Source organism: Vulpes lagopus, chromosome 14 (assembly GCF_018345385.1).
Source record: "Vulpes lagopus strain Blue_001 chromosome 14, ASM1834538v1, whole genome shotgun sequence".
Taxonomy (NCBI): domain Eukaryota; kingdom Metazoa; phylum Chordata; class Mammalia; order Carnivora; family Canidae; genus Vulpes; species Vulpes lagopus.
The window spans coordinates 27,028,384-27,056,299 of NC_054837.1; the positions used below are offsets into that span (position 1 = coordinate 27,028,384).

At 40.4% G+C, this 27,916-nt stretch overlaps 1 protein-coding gene across 1 annotated transcript in view; it reads left to right on the forward strand.

Moving 5' to 3' along the window:
* Positions 1-126: 126 nt before the first annotated feature.
* NAA25 (N-alpha-acetyltransferase 25, NatB auxiliary subunit) overlaps positions 127-27,916 on the forward strand; it is a 78,252-nt gene continuing 50,462 nt past the window's right edge. Inside the window, exons 1-6 of the mRNA XM_041729126.1 lie at positions 127-201; positions 12,739-12,824; positions 14,388-14,526; positions 22,351-22,469; positions 25,920-25,994; positions 27,118-27,225. Coding sequence (XP_041585060.1) covers positions 144-201; positions 12,739-12,824; positions 14,388-14,526; positions 22,351-22,469; positions 25,920-25,994; positions 27,118-27,225 — 585 coding nt within the window. The 5' untranslated portion in view covers positions 127-143. The remainder of the gene's footprint in view (positions 202-12,738; positions 12,825-14,387; positions 14,527-22,350; positions 22,470-25,919; positions 25,995-27,117; positions 27,226-27,916) is intronic.

Genomic DNA, 27,916 nt, shown 5'->3' on the forward strand with positions numbered 1-27,916 from the left:
GGGGAATTCCCTTTCCGCGCGGGGCGTTCAGTCGCAGCTCCGCGACTATCGCGATAGAAGAGCGAGATCAGCGCTGGCCCTTTAACAGCCCCTTCCCGAGGGCCTGCCCCGCGCATGCGCATTGCGGTTCTGCGCTTGTCATCATGGCGACGCGGGGCCATGTGCAGGACCCTAACGACAGGCGCCTCCGGCCCATTTACGGTGAGTGTCTGGGGCCAGCCTGTTGTCGGCGGGACGCGTCGAGGGCTGCTGAGGCCGGGGCGAAGGTCCAGGAGGGGTGATGAGGGGGCAGGCGCGGAACTGGCGGGCGCGGGGGGCGGGCCGCGCGGACCTCTAGGCCGCAGCCACGGGCCTCGCGTAGGTGCCGGCCGGGCCTTCCTAAGCCCTGTGCTGGCAGCGGCGCGGTCCAGGCAGGGTCAGGTCGGCAGAGCTGGCCTGACTTGCAGGCCCTGAGAGACACTCTGGCTGCGTTGTTAGTGCCGCACCAAGGGATTCCCAGGATCTCAGGTGGATCCCGAGCCAGGTGAAAGCTGGCTCCAGCGTGAGGGTGCGACACTACTTGAGGGAAAATTCATCACTAAAGAGTTCTTACTTAGGAGAATCGAGCCTAGGGGGTGGTCTGACTAGCTGTGCTCGGTGCACATGGAAAAACGGACCCAAAGAGGGGAAGGGGCTGATGCAAGGTCACCCAGATCGAGTCAGGAGCAGGTCGGATTCGAGGCCCCCAATCCAGCCGTTTGGTGGGGAAACAGCTGCGCTGGGCGCACGTGGGAGGCGGGGTGGGGGGTGGGGGTCGTGGGCCCAAAATAGCGGTGAAGAGCCCGTGTTAGCTCTTGTCAGAGGGGCATGCAGGGCTGCTGCAGGGCTTCTCCTCTCCGCAGCTTCTCTGGTTTTCTCTGCAGCTTCCCATGTGCTTGTAAAATAGATTCTCCTCCATAACGCTTCAAGTCTTAACCCCAGGCTTTAAGACCTTGATGTCATCCTTGATGTTGTGAAAAACAGATTTGAGTCAGGGAGGAACACCTTTTCAATAACTGAGATGTTCTGTAATTGGACTGTGGTAGTTCCTCTCTCTCATGGGTGGTTGGTCTCTCTTAATGGTAAGGAAGGCTTCAAGGTCAGTGGTTTTTGCCAAACTAGACCTCGCGTTTATAGTGTAGATGTTACTGTAAATGGAGGTTTCTCCACATGGCTGAGATCACTCAACTTTTTTGGAGGATGGGGCAACTTTATTTCTGGTATTTCTGGTCCTGCTTTTATAAATTTGTATGATGCTTTACTCATGTCTCATTTGATTCTAGCAACAACCCTGTGAGGTGGGAAATCATAGCTAATGTGTATAGACTGATTATTATGTCGGCTCTGCGACTGGCCCTTCACATGGCTTATTTCATTCAATTTTCACACATTCTCATGAGGTGGATAGTTTTTTTCCAGTTCTGCACCCCCTCCTCCTTTTCCCCCACAGATGAGAAAAATGGGGCTTTGTTCATGTTGTCTAATTTACCTGAGGTCACTCAGCTAACATTTGATGGGGTTAGGATCTGAACCCCAGTGTCCCAAGCTTACTGTCTTAACCATTGCTAGAGAATACCTCACTTTGAACTGAAGACACTGAGTTCCCAAAGGTCACACAGGTGTTGAGTGGCAGAGGTAGGACTCTATTTCCATTTCCTCATGGTGTATGTTATCATACCCTCCAGTATATATTTTCAGAAGGCAAGGATGAAATAAGGGTGATTGAGAGTAGGAACTGAATCCAGCCAGGGCTCACAATTTTTGGCTTATTACGTATGACTCTCTGCAACAGCAGCTGCCTGCAGATTTTTTTTTTTAAGTTTTATTCATTTATTGAAGTAATCTCTGTGCCCATTGTGGGGCTTGAACTCATAACTCTGAGATCAAGAGTCGCATGCTCCTACTACTGAGCAGCCAGGTGCCCCAGCCCCCCGCCATTAAAAAGATTCAGTACTTTTATTTTTAAATTTAAATTCTAGTTAGCTAACATACAGTGCAGTATTGGTTTCAGGAATAGAATTCAGGGATTTATCACATACATATAGCACCCAGTGCTTATGATAACAAAGTGCCCTCTTTAATACCCATCACCATCTAGCCCCACTTCCCCAAGATACAGTACCTTTAAACAAAAAAAAGATTTATTTATTTATTTGAGAGAGAGAGAGAGAGAGAGTGCATGTGCATAGTGTGGGAGATGTAATGGTGTGTGGGGGCGGGGGAGGAGAGGGAGTGGGAGAGAGAGAAAACCAAGTAGAATCTATGCTGAGCCTGAAGCCTGACTCAGGGCTAGATCCCAGGGCCTTGAATTATGACCTAAGATGAAATAAAGAGGCTGATGCTTAACTGAATGCATCATCCAGGCATCCCTAAGATTTAGCATTTTTGAGAATAAATGGATTTCTAAAATTGTTCTTGAAGACTAAAGAAAATGCCTTTGGTGTCCCATGAGTCATTTAGAAATAACGGTGCTTTGAACTACCCAGTAAGGAGTAGTTCATTGTCCATTTCACATTGCTAAACAATTAAGATATGTTAAATAGAAGTGACAGGTCATATTGTCAAAACTGAAGCCAGAATTATGTAGCTTTTGTTATATTACAAAAGAAGAGTATTAGAAGAGACTTTCTTTAAGAATTCCAAGGCAATTAATATCAACTGGCAGGAATAGGAAAAGAGAGGATACCCACTGTCCTTGACTTCAGCACTTTTGACCTCCAGACTTTGGGACAGCTCCTCCTTTTGTGTTTATATATATTAATACGCCTAAACCACTATTGTTCTTGAATTCAGACTTTAATTAGCTGGTAAAGGAAAAGCCTGTGCTTGGTAGGTAGTGCTTGCTCACCAGCCTGAGGTTCAACAACTGTTAGCATTGATTGAGTGCTTATTTGTATGCTAACTGTCCTGATTATTATGATCATACTAGTAAACTAAAGGCCTTAGATGAACTTGCTCACAGTTGTAGCTAGTAAATTGTAGATCTGGGATTTGAACATAGGCATTGTCACTGAGAGCCCAGCCCTTCACTGAGTTCAGAATTAGCAGCATCACTGTCTTTGTACAGCATTATTTGTACTGCCAAGGTTTTAGCGTTTTACAACTCTTGGAATCTTGCCTGTGACCTCAGTTCATGCTGAGTATTGTTTAGGGTAGAAGTGGACAGGACTGTATGGGCAATTAACTGTGAAATCGTGGTGTGTTGAGATGTGGTAGGTTGAAATTACATTTTCTTTTTTTTTTTTTTTTTTAAGATTTTATTTATTTATTTATGATAGTCACACACAGAGAGACAGAGAGGCAGAGACACAGGCAGAGGGAGAAGCAGGCTCCATGCAGGGAGCCCGACGTGGGATTCGATCTGGGGTCTCCAGGATCGTGCCCCGGGCCAAAGGCAGGCGCCAAACCGCTGCGCCACCCAGGGTTCCCTCTTTTTTTTTTTTTTTTTTAAGATGTTATGTATTTATTCATGAGAGACAGAGAGAGAGAGAGAGAGGCAGAGGAAGAATCGGGCTCCATGCAGGGAACCCGATGTGGGACTCGATCCCGGGACCATGGGATCATACCCTGAGCCAAAGGCAGACGCTCAACCACTGAACTACCCAGGCGTCCCAAAATTATATTTTCAATGTCTAGGTTTGGAATAACTTTTCAGAAAGCTCATTAGTTGAAATATCTTCAGAGTGCTTCTCATTATTTTTAAATTGGTAAGTTTAGGTATTGTGTGTTTGGTGTTTGAAAACCATACCTGACCTTACTAGAACACCTACTTTATTTATTTTCCTTTTGCTAAAATTATTGTCTTGTGTTATGTGGTTCTTTACAGATTTTGTACTCTGACATTACTTGGTGAGCACCAGTGCTTTCTTCTATCATTATTATTAATTTTATTTTTTAATTAATTTATTTTAAAGATTTTATTTATTTATTCATAAGATACACACAGAGAGAGAGAGAGAGAGAGAGAGAAGGAGAGAGAGGCAGAGACACAGGCAGAGGGAGAAGCAGGCTCCATGCAGGGAGCCTGACACGGGACTTGATCCTGGAACTCCAGGATCACACCTTGGGCCAAAGGCAGGTTCTTAACCGCTAAGCCACCCAGGGATCCCCATTATTATTAGTATTAAAACATTTTTAAAAAAATATTTTTATTTATTCATAGAGACACAGAGAGAGAGAGGCAGAGATATAGGCAGAGGGAGAAGCAGGCTCCATGCAGAGAGCCTGATGTGTGACTCCCATCTAGGGTCTCCAGGATCACATCCTGGGCTGCAGGCGGCACTAAACCGCTGCGCCACCGGGGCTGCCCGTATTAAAACATTTTTAGTGGTTAGAGGGACAAGCAGAATGGAAGTGATGGTCAGGTATGGCACATCATAAATTTGTATAGAATACAGGAATTGCTAGGTCAGCAATTGAAAAATAGAGAAGTTTCAAAGAAAAAATATCCCCATAGTCTTTAGAATACACATAAACATTTTTATTTACTTTCTTCATACATGATCTTTTGTTCTAATATATCTTACTGGCTTGCTATTGTCTGGGTCAGGTATAACATGCTTCCTATTTGTGTTTCTTGAATGGTAATGACTTTTTAGTGAGTTAAGACATTTCCCTTTGGTCCCTGGTCAACTCCAAGTAATTATTCTGCTGTAGTTCATTAGAAATGCTCCCTAGTCCTCAATCCAGTGTGGTATTTATTCTAAGCCTTCTGTTGGGCCTTGTTAGCCCTGCAAGTCATGTCCTGTTTTCCCCCAGGAGTGGCAGGGCATCTTGGTGAGTGAAGATTATCTTACCCTTTAGAAAAGTCATCTGGTACATTATTATGACCATTTAAAAAGGCCTGACTTAGACTTCTACTTTCTAAAAGCATTTTAGACTTAAAAGAAATTTTAATGCACAGAAAATTCTTAGAAGAATATGTAGAGCATAATGGGAGCATAAGGTAGGCTTAAGAGACTTGCTTTTCATGTTATGCCCTTATGAACTGTTTGGATTTTTTTCTTTTTATTATTATTTACTATTAACCATGGCTTGCACTCCTTTTGTTATTTAAAAAAATTAGTTGGGGCACCTGGGTGACTGGGTCGTTTGAATGTCCAACTCTTGGTCTTAGCTCAGGTCTTGATCTTGGGGTTGTGAAATTGAGCCCTACATTGGGCACCATGCTAGGCATGGAACCTCCTTAAAATTAGTTGGGGGGGGTGGTGCTGGCTGGCTCAGTTGGAAGAACATGCAACTCTTGATCTCAGGGTTGTGAGTTTGAGCCCCACATTGGGATTACTTAAATAAAACTTGAAAAAAGAGAAAGCTTTAAAAAAATTAGTTGGCAAGATTTTGAAAAATATTTTAATAGCATGAAGTCATCACTAATAATTGATTCTTTGAACTTCCTGTTGTGGTCACTTTGTATGCACATATCTTTCATTTTCCTGATAGACTACTCAATTTCTAGAAGACTGCCTTTTCTCCCTTTTTGTTTCTGTATTCTTTTTATCATTCACCATATTATTGAGGGCCCAATATGTGCTAGGCACAATTTAGATTCAGGGAATGAGTGAGTACCAAACAGCACAACAGAGACATGGTTTCTGCTTTCAAGGAGCTTGTAGTTTCAACAGATTTCTGAAAAGTAATGGTACCCATAATCATTACACTTGTGTAATGATTAAGAGGTGTTTTTATGGAGCGCCTGGTGGCTCAGTAGTTGAGCATCTGCCTTCAGCTCAGGTCATCCTGGGGTCCTGGGATTGAGTCCCACATCGGGCTCCCTGCAGGGAGCCTGCTTCTCTGCCTCTCTTTGTCTCTCATGAATAAATAAATTAAAAAAATTTTTTTTTAAAGATTTATTTATTTGAGGGGGAGAGAGCGAGAGGGAACGAAGGGCGGGGCAGAGGAAGAGGGAGAAGCAGTGGCGCTTGATTCAGGACCCTGGGATCATGACCTGAGCAGATCCTTAACCCACTGAGCCGCCACCCAGGTGCCCTGTGTTAAGAGCTTTGAAGGAAAAATGTAGGTTCCCTTGAGTGCATACAATATATGGGTATCTGAGCTGTTGGAGACAAGACAAGAAAAGGTTCCCTGTGGAAGTGACATTTTACTTTGAATGTGAAAGAAGAGCAGAGGTTAGTTAGGCAATGATGGGAGTGTGTAAAAAGGAGCTTGCTCCACCTGAGGACCTAAGTTAAGGCTTGTGTGGTTGCAGTGCAGACACTGATCTACTGGTGAGATGAGAGACTCAGCTTTGTAAGCAATTTTAAGAATTTTGAAATTTGTTTTAGAGATGGTGGGAAGCACTGAAGAGATTTAATTAGTGTAGAGTGAGATGATCAGGCTTGCAGTTTAAAAACGATAGCTCTGAATACTCTAGGGGAAATAGTTGAAAAGGGAGCAGCAAATGTAGGCTGTGAGGTGATCGGTTAGGAGGCATCATTCATTTTTAAATTTAAGCCCTCCCAGCCATTTTGTGCTTAGTTGGTATTTAACAAAATTTGTTGACTGAGGGAATGTTTCACCTACAGTTTGTATTGGTAAAAGCAAGGCTCCTATTCTAAAGCATTTAGAATTTTAAGCAAAGATGGAGCTATGTTGTATTCAATCTTTTTTTCTAAATTGGAGCAATATCTTTAGTAGTCTTTGAAGCTCTTGTAGGAGGTGGAAACAGTCCACGTTGTCATTTTGGCTGCTCCACAGGCTTTCACAACAGCTGCAAGAACACACAGTGTAAAGGCTTTTTGTTTGTTGGTTGTTGTTTTTTTTTTTTTTTTGGCAAGACTAATCTTTCTTTTTTGAAGTAAGCTCTATGCCCAATATGGGGCTCGAACTCATGATCCCTGAGGTCAAGAGGTGCATTCTCCATAGACTGAGCCATACTTTCAGTATCCCTAAGTATGACTGAACAAATCAATCCCAGGGCCTCTTCTACTGGGCAAGTAGGTAGGCCTGCCTGTGTCAGGGCCTACTGCTGTCTGCATGTGTAAGGAAGTCACTTCTGTTCAAATTGTTGCCCAGGAAGGTGGTTAGTTCACTCATTCAACAGATTTTGATCATCTCTTGCCAATGATTTAACCCAGTATTTCCCAAATTTCCACCATTCTTCTATCCAGTCTGATCATTATAGCTTTATTATAGTATTACCTGTACTATTGTTTACTTAATATTCTTCTCTAAGTTGATTTTTTTCTATTTTTTCCTAAGTTGATTTTTAACTTAAATTTATTTTAAAATAATCCATTTCATTATCATTAATGGAGGACCTGTCACTTGTGCAGAGAAAACAAAGCAGTAAAAATAAAATGAAAGCAAAACAGTGGTGTTAAAGTCTTAACTAGATTTTGGTATTTGTGGGACACCCGGATGGGTCAGTCAGTGGTTGAGCGTCTGTCTTTGGCTCGGGTTGTGATCCTGGTGTCCCAGGATCAAGTCCCATATTGGGCTCCCTGCATGGAGCCTGCTTCTCCCTCTGCCTGTGTCTGTCTGTCTGTCTGTCTGTCTCTCTCTCTTATGAATGAATAAATAAAATCTTTAAAAAAAAAAGATTCTGATATATTTGTGAAGCTCTGAGTCTGAAGTCTGTTCCTTTGTTGTTAAAAAGAAAAAAAAATTAGAAAGTAATAAATCGATGGGGTACCTGGCTGGCTCAGTTGGTAGAAGAGCATGGACTCTTGATCTTGGGGTTGTGAGTTTGAGCCAATGTTGAGTGTAGAGATTACTTTAAAATCTTATTTATTTTTTTTTTTAATTTATGTATTCATGAGAGACAGAGAGGCAGAGACACAGGCAGAGGGAGGGAGGAGAAACAGGCTCCATGCAGGGATCCTGATGTGGGACTCGATCCTAGGACTCTGGGATCACGCCCTGAGCCAAAGGCAGATGCTCAACTGCTGAGCCACCCAGGCGTCCCAAGAGACTGTCTCTTAAATACAAGGGAAACGTTGGAAGAGATAATGTTCTCAGAGTGTTAGTTATCTAGTGCTGACTGCAAGGATCATAAAAATATTCCACTCAGAGTGGTACCTTTGCTTTGCAAACATTGCTTTCACCTTTGCATCATCATCTTACTGTTTCCTATGCCTGATTTGTGATGCTGATTTTTGGCTTACTCTTGTTGTTAAGGGAACAGCACTAATCCTCATGGTCAAACCACAGTTTAACTATTGAACAAGTTTCTTTTTTTTTAAAAAAAAATTTATTTATTTATGTATTTTGAGAGAGAGAGAGCATGAGCGAGCGAGCACAGGGAGAGCCAGAGGGAAAGGGAGAAACTCTAGCACACTCTGTGCTGAACATGGAGCCCGACACAGGGCTTGATCCCAAGACCCTGAGATCACAACCTGAGCCAAAACCAGGAGTAGGATGCTCAGCTAACTGTGCCACCCAGGTGCCCCATTCTTGAGTTTTAAAACAAACTTATTTAAAAAAACAGAGTTATTGTTTATTATTTTTAATTAAATTTTTTTAGAGGAGTGGGGAGAGGGAGAAAGAATCATAAGCAGGCTCCATGCCCAGGACAGAGCCAGAGGAGGGGCTCAGTGTCATGATCTTGAGATCATGACCTCAGCCAAAATCAAATTGGAGGCTTAACTGACTGAGCCATCCAGGGGCTCTGGGATATCTTTTTTATTGGCCTGTTTTCTCCAGGAGTTACATAATTTATATTTCAGAGTCAGTAATGTAAAATGAAAATAGATTTTTCTTGTCTAGGCATCCAGAAACGGGGAGCCTGGATAATAGCAGATTGGCTTAGTTAAAACTTGTGGGTGCAAGGAGCAGAAACACTTGACACAAGCTCAAGTCAAAGGGACTTGCGGGCAGCCCCGGTGGCGCAGCGGTTTAGCGCCAGCGGTTTAGCGCCACCTGCAGCCTAGGGCGTGATCCTGGAGACCTGGGATCGAGTCCCACATCAGGCTCCCTGCATGGAGCCTGCTTCTCCCTCTGCCTGTGTCTCTGCCTCTCTCCTCTCTTTCTCTCTCTCTCTCTCTCTCTCTCTCTCTCTCTCTCTGTGTGTGTGTGTGTGTGTGTATGAATAAATAAGTAAAAAATAAAAATTATATTAAAAAAAGGACTAGCTATAAACCCTTGTAGGAGCATAGGGCAGGGATGTATTCAGGGCTTGATGGAAATTGGAGAGCTGTCAGGATCTAAACCTATTTTCATCTCTGCTTTTATCTGTGTGTGTTTATTCTCTGCTTGCTTCTTCAAACTGTTGAAGTTTGCTTAGTCATCAGTTCATCCAGGGCCCAACATGTTGGGTTTATAGCCACACCAAGATGTGACCTTCAAAATGGAAATTCTGGAACTGCCACTGGTAATGTCAGACTCAAAATGAGGTTCCCCATAGTTTACTGCCTCTGGCTTTGTGACTCAGTGTTGCAGTTACAGTTTACCAGGGAGAAACCTGACTTACCCTTGGGTCAAATATCCAACCCATTGGGTGTAGTTTCAAGGTCTAGACATGGTTGTCCAGTACTACCCCTGCAGTAGAGACAATGAAAACTATTCCCAGAGAAGAGGGCATGGGCAGGTAGGTACCCTTTTAAGTCCTGATCTCTGGTCTCATCCATTTGTGTGCAGATCCTCGGAGCTGGGGTCTCATCAAGGATGTTTAGTTATTCTTTGAGAAGGCTCCAGGGTGTGCTCTGAGAACTTGGAGTCATGCAGGAATGAGTCAGAATTAACTTAGAACTGACTCAGAAAGAGATCAGCATCAAGTTATTAGGAAGAGAAAGTATCCTTTATTGAGCTGAAATATCTCTCTCAGGTGTTCTGTAAGGACAAATGATGGCATATTGGCTGAGTTATTTAAGAAAACTAGTGTTAGATATTTGACTGTTAAGCCTAAGATTGTGTGCTTTTAGAAAAAAAAGAAAAACTCATGGGTTCACGTGGTTGTCTGTTTTAAGTTTTAGTCAGGTATTCATTGGAGGAAATTGAATTCTTCAGGTAAAATTGTCTATTTCTGTTATTTGGGATACTCTGGGCCACCAGGGCCATATATTATTTTGAATTGTTATGCCTCCTCTGTCCCTCTTTGAGACCTTGATGGACAGAGTGGGACCATAGGAGGTAGTAGATTGTGAATTGGCCTGCATTCATCCTTTTTTTCTATGTTTAGAATTGACAGCACCATTGTTTTCCACTTAGCACACTTTTCACTTTCCTTCTCTGGAACTGAATCTTTGCTTTTATATATACACATATATACACACATTTATATAGTGTATGTATATAGTTACAATTATATATACAATATACAGTATATTGCTTGTATATATATGTACACACATTTTATTAATATGCTTTTTTTGTTAGAGCAGTTTTAGGTTTACAGAAAAATGAGTGAAAAGTAGCGGTCCAATATCTCCCCCCCCCAGTTTCCCCTGTTGTTAACATCTTAATTTAGTGTGGTACTTTGTTTCAGTTGCTGAACCAGTAGGATAGGTTATTATTATTATTTTTAAAGATTTTATTTATTTATTCATGAGAAACAGAGGCAGAGACATAGAGGGAAAAGCAGGCTCCTTCTGGGGAGCCCAATGTGGGACTTGATCTTAGGACCCCTGGATCATAACCTGAGCTGAAGGCAGTTGGCCAACCACCTGAGCCACCCAGGTGTTTTTTTAAAGACTATGAGAAAAATAGAGACTGAGACCATAGGCAGAGGGAAAAGTAGGTTCCCTGTGAGGAGCCTGACACAGGACTCAATCCCAGTACTGCAGGATCACGACCTGAGCCATAGGCAGACACTCAACCACTGAGCCACCAGGTGTCCCTGGGATAGGTTATTTTTATTTATTTTTTATTTATTTTATTGTATTGTTATCTTTTAAGATTTTATTTATTCATGAGAGACACACAGAGAGAGAGAGGCAGAGACATAGGCAGAGGGAGAAGCAGGCTCCATGCAAGGGAGCCCGATGTGGGATTCCATCCCAGGACTCCAAGATCACGCTCTGGGCCAAAGGCAGGTGCTAAACCGCTGAGCCACCCAGGTGTCCCAGGATAGGTTATTTTTAACTAATGTCCATAGTTTACTAGTTCACATTAGGGTTTATTCTTTGTGTTGTACCTTCTCTGGGTTGTGACATAAGTATGATGACCTATACCCAATCATTACAGTATCATACAGAATAGTTTTACTGCTCTAAAAATCTCTTGTGCTCTACCCTTTCATCCCTCTGGTGACCACTGATTGATTATATTATTGTCTCTATAATTTTTGCCTTTTCCAGAATGTTGTATAATTGGCTACATATATTATGTAGCCTTGCCACATTGGCTTCTTTCATGTAGCAATATGCATTTAAAGTTCCTCTGTGTTTTGTGTGTTTGTGTCTTGATAGCTCATTTCTTTTTATCTGAATAATATTCCATTGTATGGGATGTACTATAATTTGTTTATCCATTGGCCCATTGAAGGAAATCTTGGTTACTTCCAAGGTTTGGTAGTTATGAATAAAACTGCCATAAACATTTGTGTGCAGGTTTTTTTGTGTGGAGGTAAATTTTCAGCTTATTATAAGGATAGATATGAAGGAGCTCAATTGCTGACCAAATGGTAGAGTATGTTTAGTGTTTGAGGAAACTGCCAGACTCTTCCAAGGTTGCTGTACCATTTTACCTTCCCAGCAGCGCTGAGAGGTGCTATTGCTCCCTGTACTCACCAGCATTTGATCCATAATTTATTTTCAGTTATCTATGCCTCATCTGCTCCTACACTGACTTTGATGAGCAAAGAGGGACCTGGTAGTAGTAGCATGTTGTGGACTGGCTTGTTTAGTCATCTTTCTATATTTAGAATTGGCAGCTACCATCATTTCCTATTTATGATACTTCTCATTTTCTTCTAGATCTTCTCATCTGGAAATGAATCTCTGCTTTTGTTAGACTTTTGGATAATAATTGAGTCCTTTCTTTTTTTCAAGATTTGTTTGAGAGAGAGCAAGCATGATTTGGAGGCAGAGGGAGAGGGAGAAGCAGACTACCTGCTGAGTGGGGAGCTTGATTCAGGGCTCGATCTCATCACGACCTGAGCCAACAGCAGAAGCTTAACTGACTGAGGCACCCAGGCACCCCGATTCCTTTTTTTTCCCACATTTTTTTTTTTTTTTTTTTAAGATTTTATTTGTTGACTCATGAAACACAGAGAAAAGCAGGGACATAGGCAGAGGGAGAAGCAGGCTCCATGCAGGGAGCCCGATGTGGGATTCCATCCCAGGACTCTGGGATCATGCCCTGAGCCAAAGGCAGACGCTCAACTACTGAGCCATCTAAGCGTCCCGCTTTAACACAATTTTATAACAGGTCTGAGATATGACTATAGGAATATATGATTGTATTCTGGACTATCCTAGCCATTTAGAGTTAAAATTGGCACTGTGATGTTTTTAATACTGAATTAAAATACCTTATGAAACATAGTGGGGCACCTGGATGGCTCAGTTGCTTTAGCATCTGACTTTGGGTCAGATCACGATCTCAGAATCCTGAGATGGAGCATTACATCAGGTTCCATGCTCAGCAGGGAGTCTGCTTCTCCCTCTCCTGCTGCCCCTCTCCCTACTTGTTCTCTCTCAAATAAATAAAATCTTAGTATATGTGCTGCTGAAGGGAGCACTCAAATAACATCTTTAAAAGAAAAAAAAGAAAATCTCATACCAGCCTATGCATTTTTCATATTTGTTGAAGGAATATAATAACTATCATAATTTGTTTTCATAGATTATCTTGATAATGGTAATAATAAAATGGCAATTCAGCAAGCAGATAAATTGTTGAAGAAACACAAGGATCTTCATTGTGCTAAGGTAAGTTCATTTGCTCTTGAGTTACTTTTGGTGGGACATAGAGAGAGTGAGGCAGAGACACAGGCAGAGGGAGAAGCAGGCTCCATGCAGGGAGCCCGATGTGGGACTTGATCCTGGGACCCGAGGATCACACCCTGGGCTGAAGGCGGCGCTAAACTGCTGAGCCACCCAGGGATCCCTGAGAAAAGATTTTAAATCTCTTTAGTGACTCTATTTTTTCAGGGTTAATTTTTTTTTCAGGTTTTTAAATTTAATTTTATTTATTTTATTTTTTTAAGATTTTATTTATTCATTCATGAAAGAGAGAGGAGATGGGGGAGCAGAGAGGCAGAGACACAGGCAGAGGGAGAAGCAGGCTCCATGCAGGGAGCCTGACGTGGGACTCCATCCCGGGGACTCCAGGACCATGCCCCGGGGACACAGGCAGAGGGAGAAGCAGGCTCCATGCAGGGAGCCCTACATGGGACTCCATCCTGGGGACTCCAGGACCATGCCCCGGGCAGAAGGCAGGCACTAAACTGCTGAGCCACCCAGGGATCCCATTGTTTTGTTTTTTAAGTCGGCTCCATGCCTAGTGTGGAGCCCATTACAGAACTTGAATTCATGACCCTGAGATTAAGACCTGAGCTCAGATCAAAAGTCAGATGCTTTACCGAGCCACCCAGGCACCCCTTAAAAGATTTCATTTTATTTATTTTTAGTTTTTAGATTTATTTATTAGAGAGAGAGAGTGCATACATGTGTGAGTGCACGAGTTGGGGGCAGGGCAGAGATAGAAATCTTCAAGCAGACTGCCCTCTGAGCATGGAGCCTTACCTGGGACTCAGTCCCAGGACCCATGAGATCGTGACCCGAGCTGAAACCATTAGTTGAATGCTTAACCAACTGAGCCACCCAGGTGCCCCTAAGGATTTTATTTTTAAGCAATCTCTACACTCAACGTGGGGCTTGAACTCACAACCCTGAGATTGAGAATTGAACGCTCCACTGATTGAGCCAGCTAGGTGCCTCTCTAAGCCATTTATTTTTCTGATTACTTAAATGCCATAAATAATGTTTAATTAAAAGCTGGCTATTTATTTCTCTGGATATTTTGGATATAACTTAGCTAACTTAATTTTTTATTTTGATAGACTTTTTTTTTTAAGCACTGTTGTGCCTTTTATTTATTCATCTTTTAAGTAGGCTCCATGCCCAATATGGCATTTGAACTCACAACCTTGAGGTTGAAAGTTGTATACTGTTCAGACTGAGTCAGCCAGGTGCCCCTGTTGTGCCTTCTTAATATGACTGAAATAGGAAAGAATCTTGATTTGCTGATAGTTTTAGTGAAATATGGTTTACTTGATTAGCAACGTAGACATACCTTACAGCTTATGTTTTATTTTCAAGTTGGCCTTCTTTGGCGCTTTTTTTTTTTTTTTTTTAAGATTTTATTTATGTGACAGAGCACACGAATAGGGGAGAGGGACAGGAAGAAGTAGGCTCCCCACTGAGCAGGGAGATTTGGCTCATATTTTCGTTTCGGTCCTTTTAAAAGTAATTTGTTTTCCTTTGTCTCAGGTTTTAAAGGCAATTGGTTTACAGAGAACTGGAAAGCAAGAAGAAGCCTTCACCTTGGCACAGGAGGTGGCAGCCCTTGAACCCACAGATGACAACTCTCTACAGGCACTGACTATTCTTTACCGGGAGATGCATCGACGTATGTTTCTTTTTCTTTTTCTTTCTTTCTTTTTTTTTCTTGTATGTTTCTTTTTCATTGTTTTTAAACCAGAGCTGAAGTTTTTGTTTGTTTCTTTTCTTTCCTTTTTAAAATTTTTTTAAAAAAATTTTTTGTTTATTTATGATAGTCACAGAGAGAGAGAGAGAGAGAGGCAGAGACACAGGCAGAGGGAGAAGCAGGCTCCATGCACCGGAAGCCCGATGTGGGATTCGATCCTGGGTCTCCAGGATCGTGCCCTGGGCCAAAGGCAGACGCCAAACCGCTGCGCCACCCAGGGATCCCCTCCTTTTTTAAATTTTTAAAAAAAGATTTATTTATTTATTTTAGAGCGAGAGAAAGCACGTGAGTGGGGGGAAAGGAAGAGGGGGAGAGAATCTTAAGCAAGCTCCACACTCAGCATGGAGCCTGACACTCAGCTCAATCTTACGACCCTGAGATCATGACCTGAGCCAAAATCAGGAGTCAGACGCTTAGCCAGCTGAGCCATCCAGATGCCTCAAGTTTGTTTGTTTCCAATTGAGTTCTGTATTTGTTTATTTAACAAAAAATTTTTTGTTTTATTTATTTATTTGAGAGAGAGCATGAGCAGCATCGGGGGAGGCAGAGAGAGAGGGAGAAACAGACTCCCTGCTAAGTAGGGAGCCCACTGTGGGGCTTCATCCCAGGACTTGAGATCATGACCTGAACCAAAGGTACTTGCTTAACCAACTGAGCCATCCAGGAGCCCTGTCTCTTATTCATTTTATTTATCACTCATGATTAGAGTGAATGGCAATAGGTAATATTTTGTGCATTAACTATGACTTACAAAGACTGTAGGTAGAAAGAATATTTCACATGTATTAGTGTCCCTGAATTGGAATGAGAACTTGAGGTCAATGTGACATTTTGATTTACTATATGGAAGAATTACCCTTTTTTATTATTTGATATGGAAAATTTCAACATAAAACCAGAACAGCATAATAAATCCTCTTAAACTCATTACCCACCTTCAGCATTCATTGTCACATGGCCAATTTTATCTGTATCTCCTCCCCCTGGCACGTTATTTCTAAGCATATTCTAGGTTTTTTTTTTTTTTTTGTATTTTTTTTTATCAGAGTTCGATTTGCCAACATATAGTAACCCAGTGCTCATCCCGTCAAGTGCCACCCTCAGTGTCCGTCACCCAGTCACCCCATCCCCCTGCCACCTCCCCTTCTACTACCCCTTGTTCTTTTCCCAGAATTAGGAGTCTTATGTTCTGTCACCCTCTCTGATTTTTCCCACTCATTTTCTCTCCTTTCCCCTTTAATCCCTTTCACTATTTTTTGTATTCCCCGAATGAATGAGACCATAAATGTTTGTCCTTTTCCGATTAACTTATTTCACTCATCAGAATACCCTCCAGTTTCCTCCATGTCGAAGCAAATGGTGGGTATTTGCCGTTTTCAATGGCTGAGTAATATTCCATTGCATACATATACCACATCTTATCCATTCATCTTTCGATGGACACTGAGGTTCTTTCCACAGTTTGGCTATTGTGGACATTGCTATGAACATTGGGGTGCAGGTGTCTCGGTTTTTCACTGCATCTGTATCTTAGGGGTAAATCCCCAGTAGTGCAATTGTGGGGTCGGAGGGTAGCTCTATTTTTAACTCTTTTTTTTTTTTTAAATATTTTATTTATTTATTCATGAGAGAGAAAGAGGCAGAGACACAGGCAGAGGGAGAAGCAGGCTCCATGCAGGGAGCCTGACATGGGACTCGATCCCAGGTCTCCAGGATCAGGCCCTGGGCCGAAGGCAGGTGCCAAACCTCTGAGCCACCCAGGGATCCCTATTTTTAACTCTTTGAGGAACCTCCACAGTTTTCCAGAGTGTCCTTACCAGTTCACATTCCCACCAACAGTGCAAGAGGGTTCCTCTTTCTCTATATCCGCTCCAACATTTGTTGTTTCTTGTCTTGTTAATTTTCACCATTCTCACTGGTGTGAAAGTGGTATCTCATTGTGGTTTTGGTTTGTATTTCCCTGATGGCAAGTGATGTGTAACATTTTCTCATGTGCTTGTTCGCCATGTCTACGTCTTCTTGGGTGAAATTTCTGTTCATGTCTTTTGCCCATTTCATGATTAGATTGTTTGTTTCTTTGCTGTTGAGTTTAATAAGTTCTTTATAGAACTTGGATACTAGCCCTTTATCGATTATGTCATTTGTAAATATCTTCTCCCATTCTGTAGGTTGTCTTTTAGTTTTGTTGACTGTTTCTTTTGCTGTGCAGAAGCTTTTTATCTTGAAGTCCCAATAATTCATTTTTGCTTTTGTTTCTCTTGCCTTCATAGATGTATCTTGCAAGAAGTTGCTGTGGGCAAGTTCAAAAAGGTTGTTGCCTGTGTTTTCCTCTAGAATTTTGTTGGATTCTTGTCACATTTAGATCTTTCATCCATTTTGAGTTTATCTTTGTGTATGGTACAAGAGAATGGTCTAGTTTCATTCTTCTGCACATGGCTATCCAATTTTCCCAGCACCATTTATTGAAGAGACTGTCCTTTCTCCAGTGAATAGTCTTTCCTGCTTTGTCAAATATTAGTTGACCACAGAGTTGAGTGCCCATTTCTGGGTTCTCTGTTCTGTTCCATTGATATGTGTGTCTCTTTTTATGCCAGTACCCCACTGTCTTGATGATCACAGCTTGTAGTATAACTTGAAATCCAGCATTGTGATGCCCTGGCATTGGTTTTCTTTTTCAGTATTCTCCTGGATACTTGGGGTCTTTTCTGATTCCACACAAATCTTATTTGTTCCAACTCTCTGAAGAAAGTCCATGGTATTTTGATAGGAGTTGCATTGAATGTGTAAATTGCCCTGGGTAGCATAGACATTTTTACAATATTAATTTTTCCAATCCCTGAGCATGGAGGATTTTTCCATCTCTTTGTGTCTTCTTCAGTTTCTTTCAGAAGTGTTCTGTAGTTTTTAGGGTATAGATCCTTTACCTCTTTGGTTAGGTTTATTCCTAGGTCTCTTATGCTTTTGGGTGCAATTGTAAATGGGATTGACTCCTTAATTTCTCTTTCTTTAGTCTCATTGTTAGTGTATAGAAATGCCACTTACTTCTGGGCATTGATTTATGCCCTTAATGTGGGAGCTGCCAAGTATATCAATTAATAACCAAAGTAAAGACATACTTAGATATTAATACACTAATAGTAGGAGACTTTAGCATGGCACTTTCCGCAAGTGACAGATATTCTAAGCAGAACATCACCAAAAACAGGACTTTTTTTGGGGGGGGGGCACCTGGGTGGCTCAGTGGTTGGGCATCTGCCTTTGCCTCAGGTCATGGTCCTGGGATCCTGGGATCAAGTCCCACATCGGGCTCCCTGTAAGGAGCCTGCTTCTCCCTCTGCCTATGTTTCTGCCCCTCTCTCTGTGTCTCTCATGAATAAAGAAATAAAATCTTAAAAAAATAATTAAAAAAAAAAAAAAGAAACAAGGACTTTTTAAAGTATACACTGGACCAAATGGATTTCACAGATATATATATAGAACTTTGCATCTGAATGCAACTGAATACACATTCTTCTCAAGTGCACATGGAACTTTCTCCAGAATAGACCACATACTGGGTCACAAATCAGGTCTCTACTGATACCAAAAGATGGGGATTGTACCCTGCATATTTTCAGACCACAGTGCTTTGAAACTAGAACTCAATCACAAGAAGAAATTTGGAAGAAACTCAAACACGTGGAGGTTAAAGAGCATCCTACTAAAAGATGAATGGGTCAACCAGGAAATTAGAGAAGAATTAAAAAGATTCATGGAAACTAATGAAAATCAAGATACAACCGTTCAAAATCTTTGGGATACAGCAAAAACAGTCCTAAGAGGGAAATACATTGCAATACAAGGGTCCCTCAAAAAATTGGAAAAAACTCAATCTAATCTCGCATCTAAAGGAAGTTGAGAAAGAACAGCAAATAAAACCTACACCACGCAGAAAAAGAGAGATAATAAAGATTCCAGCAGAACTCAATAAAATAGAGACCAGGAGAACTATAGAACAGATCAACAAAACCAGGAGTTCATTCTTTGAAAGAATTAATAAGATAAACCATTAGCCAGCCTTATTAAAAAAAAAAGATTCAAATTGATAAAATCATGAAAGAGGAGAGATCACAACCAATACTAAGGAAAAACAAACGATTTTAAAAATGTATTATTAGCAGCTATATGCCAATAAATTAGGCAATCTAGAAGAAATGGATGCATTTCTGGGAAACGACAAATTACCAAAACTAGAACAGGAAGAAATAGAAAACCTGAACAGGCCAATAACCAGGGAGGAAATTGAAGCAGTCATCAAAAGCCTCCCAAGACACATAAGTATAGGGCCAGATGGTTTCCCTGGGGAATTCTATCAAACGTCTAAAGAAGAAATAATACCTATTCTACTAAAGCCTTTCCAAAGGATAGAAAGGGACAGAATGCTTCCAAACTCGTTTTGAGGCCAGCATCACCTTAATTCCAAAACCAGACAAAGACCCCACCAAAAAGGAGAATTATTGACTGGTATCCCTGATGAATACAGATGTAAAAATGCTCAACAAGATACTAGCCAATAGGATCTAACAGTGCATTAAGAAGATTATTCACCATGACCAAGTGGGATTTATCCCCGGGATGCAAGATTGGTTCAACACTGGTAAAATCATCAACATGATAGATCACATCAACAAGAGAATAAACAACCATATGATCCTCTCAATAGATGGAGGGAAAGCATTTGACAAAATACAGCATCCATTCCTGATCAAAACTCTTCAGAGTGTAAGGATAGAGGAATATTCCTCAATATCTTAAAAGCCATCTACGAAAAGCCCACAGCAAATAACATTCTCAATGGGGAAATACTGAGAGCCTTTCTCCTAAGATCAGGAACACAACAGGGATGTCCCCTCTCACCACTGCTATTCAACATAGTACTAGAAGTCCTAGCCTCAGCAATCAGACAACAAAAAAATAAGGCATTCATATTGGCAAAGAGTAAGTCAAATTCTCCCTCTTTGCAGATGACATGATACTGTACGTAGGAAACCCAAAAGACTCCACCCCAAGATTGCTAGAACTCATATTCTAGTTAGTTTACCACTTCACCTGTAAATAAAGGTTTTCATTGTTAATTTTTCAAGTCTTTTATTATGGGATAATATATGTCTTCCATTTTACATATTATAGAAGATCTATTTTATGTAACACACTAAAATACTTGATGTGGAGTAATGAATCTACCCACCAACTTAAGAAACAGCATTATCAATACTAAGACAGCTTCCTTTGTGTTCCTCTTTAATCTCACTTCCCCTTTTACATTCCAAGAGGTACTTGCTTTCCTGAATGTATTTTATTATCTTGCTATTAAATCTATCACATTCGTTTTTCTAAGTAGTACTTCATTAATTTTGTTCAACTTTGAACTTATTTTAAAAGTTTTGCCCTTGGCAGCCCTGGTGGCTCACTGGCTTAGCGCCGCCTTCGGCCCAGGGAGTGATCCTGGAGACCCGGGATCAAGTCCCACGTCGGGCTCCCTGCATGGAGCCTGCTTCTCCCTCTGCCTGTGTCTCAGCCCCCCCACCCCCCCCCCCCGGTATCTCATGAATAAAAAAAATAAAATCTTAAATAAAAATAAAAGTTTTGCCTTTAGGGCATGTAGGTGGCTCAGTTGGTTAAGAGTATGCCTTTTCGTTGGGTTGTGATCCTGGGGTCCTGGGATTGAGCCCTGCATCAGGTTTTCTGCTCAAGGAGGAGCCTTCTCCCTCTCGCTCTGTTTGCTGCTCTGCCTGCTTGTGCTCTTTGTCACATAGATAAAGAAAATCTTAAAAAAGTTTTGCCTTCAAACCATCATATTATTCTCTCTCTCTCTTTCTTTCTTTCTTTCTTTCTTTCTTTCTTTCTTTCTTTCTTTCTCTTTCTTTCTTTCTTTCTTTCTTTCTTTCTTTCTTTCTTTCTTTCTTTCTTTCTTTCTTTCTTTTTTTTTCTTTCTTTCTTTCTTTCTTTCTTTCTTTCTTTCTTTCTTTCTTTCTTTCTTTCTTTCTTTCCTTCCTTCCTTCCTTCCTTCCTTCCTTCCTTCCTTCCTTCCTCCTCCTCCCTCCCTCCCTCCCTCCCTCTCTCTTTCTCTCTCTCTCTCTCTCTCTCTCTCTCTCTTTTTCTTTTTAAAGATTTTATTTATTTATTCATGAGAGAGACAGGCAGAGGGAGAAGCAGGCTCCATGCAGGAAGCCCATTGTGGGACTCAATTCCGGGACCCTGGGATCATGCCCTGAGCCAAAGGCAGACGCTCAACCGCTGAGCCACCTAAGCGTCAAAGTGCTTAAAGGCATATACTTTTTATTTTTATTTTTGAAAAAAATTTTATTTATTTATGAGAGACACAGAGAGAGAGGCAGAGACACAGGTGGAGGGAGAAGCAGGTTCCACGCAGGGAGCCCGATGCGGGACTTGATCCTGGGCCTCCAGGGTCACGCCCTGCGCCGAAGGCGGCTCTAAACAGCTGGGACACCCGGGCTACCCTAAAGTCATACACTTTTAATAATGCAGTTCTTTTTTTTTTTAAAGATTTTATTTATTTATTCATGAGACACACACACACACACGCACACACACACAGAGGCAGAGACACAGGCAGAGAGAGGGAGAAGCAGGCCTCATGCAGGAAGCCTGACATGAGACTCGATCTCGGGTCCCCAGGACCATGGCCTGGACTGAAGGTGGCGCTAAACCACTGAGCCACCTGGGCTGCCCAATAATGCAGTTCTTAATTGTTAGTTATTCCTAGATAAAGCTGGAAAAAATAAAGTTTTCGCCAACCTTATGGAGAAAATGTTATCGTTTCTGTTTTTCATTTTTATGAAAGATAGAATTTAAGAGTTGGGATATTATATGTATTGATTTAGGGATATGAATTCTCCCCCAGTGTTTTTTTAAAAATCATTTTTCTGTCTCACAAATATTGAATGTTTCTCTGTGACAAGTATTGTACCCCACTTGAAGATGAAAGAAGCTCTCTCTGTTCTTATGTTACAGTCTATAAGGGGAAATTCAGAGGCACCTGGCTGGCTCAGTTGGTAGAACATGCAACTGTTGATCTCAGGGTCGTGGGATTAAGCCCTATGTTGAGCATAGAGCTCAATTAAAAAAAACTAAGGGGAGATTCATCAGTAGACTGTATATTGCATTGTGTGTTAATAAATTTTATATAAGAGATTTATTTAAAAGATATAAAGATGGCAGAGGGAAGCAGTGATCAAACTGGGTGGAGGAGTGATCAAACTGGGTGTTCAGGGAAGGATTACATTTGAACTTGCACAGTTCCTTGCAGAGAGGATTGCATTTGAGCTGGGTCTTGGTCTTGAATGATGTTCACTGAATAGAAAAGAGAGGAAAGGAGAATCCAGGCAGAGGGAACAGAGTAAAGGCATGGTTAGGTATGATATAGCACAGGGAATCTAGTGGAACTACAGATAGATGTGCTAGAACACAAAGGGCTGGGGGAAATAATTAAGGGGACAGAGGCTAGATCTGTAGGGTCTTATTTATATATTGTAAATGTGTTTAGGAGGCCTGAGCTGTTCCATGCTTGATCGAGTAACACTCAGGCTAGAGAAGATTAATGCTCAGGTGAGGCAAAACAGATACTTTCTTCTTCCTTAGTGATAGGAGACATCTGTTTACTTCAAAGGGGAAAAAAATTAAATGCTGTAAAGATTTAAGATATATTTTAATAATTAAAGAATACCCTGTTTCTCTTTATCCTAGCGGAGTTAGTTACAAAACTTTATGAAGCAGCTGTGAAGAAAGTTCCCAATAGTGAGGAATATCATTCTCACCTCTTCATGGCTTATGCCAGAGTAGGCGAATACAAGAAAATGCAACAGGTAACTTGATTCCAAACTTCCTGGGCTGTGGGATTTGTTATTAGATGTAAAAGCCTCTTTAAATGTGACTTAATTTTAGCAATGTGTGTGTGTGTGCATGTGTGTGTTTGCATATATGTGTAGAACTGAATCTATGTATTTGTATGTGGAGATTAGGAAGATACTGTGTGTGTGTGTGTGTTTACAAGATTTTATTTATTTATTTGTGAGGAACAGAGAGAGAGGCAGAGACACAGGCAGAGGGAGAAGCAGGCTCCATGCAGCTAGTTGGACGTGGGACTTGATCCCGGGTCTCTAATATCACACCCTGGGCCGAAGGCGGTGCCAAACCGTTGAGCCACCCAGGCTGCCCCTCTGTGTGTGTTTTAAAGATGAACTATTATTCAAGTTCTTTATGAGTTTTATTTGGGGAAATCTGATTGTTCTTTTGTGGCCTGATGGTATGTTTTATTTGGTTCTGGTAAGTTGGCTTCAAATTGTCCCAGTGCCTAAGATTGCTGTTATATTCGCAGAAATCCCAGAATAAAAAATGAATAGACTATAGAAATATTAATTTTAAAGTTTATATCTTAATTTTTAAATTTAACTCTTTGTAGCCTGCTGAGATTTAAATCCATCTGGGAAAACTCCCCACTGTTTGGATATTTGTCTTTTCCTCCAGAGGCAGCTTATTTGCCATTTAGCACATTTTAGATATTCCTTGTATACATGTGAAGGAGCCTCATTTGGACACATTTGGACTAGTGGGTGGGTAAAGTCAACATCCCAGAGAGATGAAACTGGTAAGCCCATAAAGGGTTATGATGTCACACTAGTATTTTTTTTAAAAAAATAGCTTTGTGTGTAGGTATAATTTCTTCTAAAAGCAAAGCTTTCTTACTTGGGTTTTTATTTTGTTTTATTCTTTACTTGAAATATCAGATTATAACAATAGATGAATTAGGGATGTTGGAAAATACTATATTAATATAAATCCTTTCTCCTTAAAATTAGTCTTTATATTTGCTTATGCAAGTTTTTAAGTTGGAAGAATTTTTTTTGCCCAAATACAATTCTTTGAAGAAGTTTTACTTACTATTGGAATATATTCTCAGGAAAAATATTCAGAGATTATAATTTTTCTTTTAATGTGAAATGGATATATATTTCTAATTGGCAACACTAACGTGTATATGCAAATCTTTTTTTATGCAAATCTTTAATATCATTTGTACATCTAGAAATACATTTTAAATAAAGTATATTAAATGTCCATTAATACAGATATAGTTAAGGGAATTATGATTCATCTATATGGTAGAGTAAAATGTAACACCCCATCCCGTCAAATAGTCCTATGTGTCTTTGTCTTTTTCTACTAGTACATAAAGGATCTATTTCTAAGGGTATGTACCAAAATGTTACCAGGATATAGGCCTGTGGATACTTTTCTTTCTCTTAATTTATTTTTTTTTTTAAGTGTTAATTTTATTATTCCACTGTGTGTGTGTATGTATAAAGATTATTTATTTATTTTGAGAATGAGCAAGAGTGAGAGAACATGAGCAAGGGAAGAGGGAGAAGCAAATTCCCTGCTGAGCAGGGAGCCCGATGTAGGGCTCGATCTGGGGACTCTAGGACTATGACCCAAGCCAAAAGCAGATGCTTAACTGACTGAGCCACCCAGGTTCTTACCACAGATTTTTTTTTTTTTTAAGATTTTTAAATTTATTTATTCACGAGAGTCACACAGAGAGGCAGAGACCTAGGCAGAGGGAGAAGCAGGCTCCTTGTGGGGAGCCCAATGCGGGACTTGATCCCAGGACCCTGAGATTGTGACCTGAACCAAAGGCAGATGCTCAACCACTGAGCCACCCAAGTGTCCTTCTGTTTTCTTTCTTTATAGTACAGCTAAAACATTCTTCCTAGAAGAGTATAGATGGGTATATATCTCTCCCTTACTCTGTATAACAGACTCGTTTTTGAGTGCTTCACAAGAGTATCTCGGTTACCTTTCAGCCCTTTTCCCCTGCCAGTCCTCTTAATACTTATCCTTGTTTTTAGCCAAATGTCTTATTTGTTTTTTTTTTTTTTAAGATTTTATTTATTTACATGAGAGACAGAGAGAGAGAGAGAGAGAGAGAGAGAGAGGGAGGGAGAGGGAGGCAGAGACACAGGCAGAGGGAGAAGCAGGCTCCATGCAGGGAGCCTGATGTGGGACTCGATCCCAGGACTCCAGGATCACAGCCTGGGCTGAAGGCAGACGCTAAACCATTGAGCCACCCAGGGATCCCTGTCTTATTTGTTCTTGTCAGCATGTCTCTTTTTTCTTTAATATTTTTGTTCAGTTCATTTTGCGTCTACCTAGAATTGATTCACTCACTTAGCCACTCATCTCAGATGTTTGTATTTGTGTATATGTATTCTTTAGCCCCATCTTTGCCTGTAGACAATCTCTTTCACCTTCAAGGTTCACCTGGAAAGACTGTTACTTTGAAGAAGGCTTTATTTATTGATAAAGTTCCCTTCTCTACTTTCCCTTAAAGAAAAAGAAAGGAATGAATAAACTTAACCTTCCCTTTTTTTGGAAACAAAAAAGCATCGTGTTTTTGTATAGGACATTTATTTTTTTGCCAAGTATAATTTAGTTGTTTGAATATTTGTCTTATCTCTTTCCCTAGCTTTTAAGTGCATTTGGAACTAGGACTCAATCTTTGTATCATCAGCAGGAATAGAAAGGTCTATTCCACTTAATAGAGGCTCTGTGTAATTTTTCAAGTGGGTTAAAAATAGGCAAAAGATTAATAAACATAAAATAGTAACTGTGACAATTAGTTGAGTTCTTAGCATTGATTACTAGTTGGCTAATTACAGATTCTCAGTTATGCATGAATAGATCTACTTTATTTCTTTTTGCCATATCTCTGCTTTTAAGTATTTCATATTATACATTTCACAAAGAAAGGGTTCAGTTCTAGTTAATGATATCTTGAAAGAACCTGATTATTTTCCTAAAATAAGAATTATTTTTTGAATAATGTCAGAGTAAACTTTTCTAATTTTACGTTTAAATATACTGTCTGAATTTTTTTTATTTGTTTTACTATAACTGGTTAGTGCAGTGTCTTTTAGTAAAGTTTATTGGTATACATTCATGAGCCACATTTTGTGTTTGTTGATAGTCTGTCAGAACCATATTGGGTTGCTATATTTTTCAAAAATACGTGCTTTAATTTGAAGAAGTCTGATTCAAAAGGTGAAATATTCCTGATGTTGTAAAATTCACCTTTGTGATTACCTATATTGCTATCTGCTAGAGAATATCCATCAAGTTATTAGGCACTTACAGTAACTGGGATGTGTAGACGTGTTGCTGTTCTCCTAGAAAACTTCTTGCCACATATCTAGATTATTAATTGCCCTCTGTATGATGTTTTCTAAATTAAGTATTTATGGCTCTCTATCTTTCAGGCTGGCATGGCTCTATATAAGATTGTCCCCAAAAACCCTTACTACTTTTGGTCTGTGATGAGCTTAATTATGCAAGTGAGTATGGCATTCAGAATGGGTTTGAAATTTGTTCTTATTTTTGTGTATAGTTATTGCCCTTGTCTTTTGAACACCTTGGGTAATATTTTGCAGCATGTATCAAAGGGAGTATACATATTGCCAGTTGACTTTTTGAGTTGGGGAGTTTGGTATTTATTCCTTATGACTTGGTATTTTGGTTTATCTGTGTAGCACAGAATATATTTCCCTTGAATCTTAGATCCACTACTGAGTTATTTGATCAAGTATGAGCCTCAAAATACTTGATATTTTGACTTGAAATTTGTCTTTAATATAGTATTATTTATTAGTGAACACAGTATTTAACTGGATGGCCTTGTTTTATCAATTCTGGTTTTTGAACCTCAGTTTGCTCTTTTGCGGAATGGAGATACTTATTTCTCAGAGCTACTATAAGGACCAAAAGGAGATAGTGTGTAAGAGAAGATGGGGAAGAAAGAGTTAAAATGTAGCAGTTAAGGACAGAGAAGCTCAGGGTTCAGACAGATCTGCATTCATATACTGGTTTCAGCACATCTTAGTGGGTTGTTGGGGAATCTCTTAGTTTATCTGTGAAACAAGCATAGTAGCTTGAGCTACTGAGCTCTGAGCAGAATCTTAGGCAATGTTAAAATTATTAATATGCACTGATTTTAATTATCAATCTAAGATAATCTTAGTTATTGAAATTCGCTAATACTAAACTATATTAATAGAAGTTATTGATGTTTTACCTCTAATATGTGAACATCTCAAAAAAGACATCTGAAAGGCTTTTCTTTTCAAACACCTGATACCCGTTACATATAATAAGCAGTATAGGCATACCCCCTCTTAACTTTCTAGAAAAATGTATGAATAACCTATTTAAAAGTTAGGTCATATTATGGAAACCCAGTTTGTCAAAAATATATGGGCTAATGAATCTTTAACAAATCTCTTCTAAAGCAGAACACTCTGTAATGTATCTTCTTGGCAAGTTCAAATTAGGTCTGATATTTGACATAGGAAGTAGACTGGAATTCTGTGCTGGGGTCACATTAATAGTCTGCCTGGTAATAATATAAATAGTGCAAACAGAAGAGAAATTAGAGTGAAACGTTTATTTTTTCTCCTATAGTCTATATCGGCACAGGATGAAAACCTCTCAAAAACGATGTTTCTTCCCCTTGCTGAAAGAATGGTAGAAAAAATGGTGAAGGAGGACAAGATAGAAGCTGAAGCTGAAGTGAGTAATGGAAGTCCTATAAAAGCCCTACTTTTGTATCACATGAGTTTGATATTGCTACAATATTATGCTACAGTATTATAAACTTCTGTCTTATTCCAGTTAGAGAGCTGGGTCCTCACTCTCTTGCCTTTTTTTTTTTTTTTAATTTTTATTTATTTATGATAGTCACAGAGAGAGAGAGAGAGAGAGAGAGGCAGAGACACAGGCGGAGAGAGAAGCAGGCTCCATGCACCGGGAGCCTGATGTGGGATTCGATCCCGGGTCTCCAGGATCGCGCCCTGGGCCAAAGGCAGGCGCCAAACCACTGCGCCACCCAGGGATCCCTCTCTTGCCTTTTGTATAGATATAAAGCTTTGGAACAACTCAGCTTAGGTATAATGAACATTCTTACTGCTGATTTCATCTCATTTCCATTAGATACTTTTTAAATTAAGTTAAAATAAATTAAAAATTTTAAGGTAGTCTCCACTCAGCATGGAGACCAACTCAGGGTTTGAATTCATGACCCTAATATCAAGTTGTGAGCTGGGGCACCTGGGTGGCTTAGTGGTTGAGCATCTGCCTTTGGCTCAGGACGTGATCCGGGGGTTCAGGGATCTAGTTGTGCATCAAGCTGTCTGCAGGGAGCCTGCTTCTCCCTCTTCCTATATCTCTGCTTCTCTCTGTGTCTCTCATGAATAAATACCTA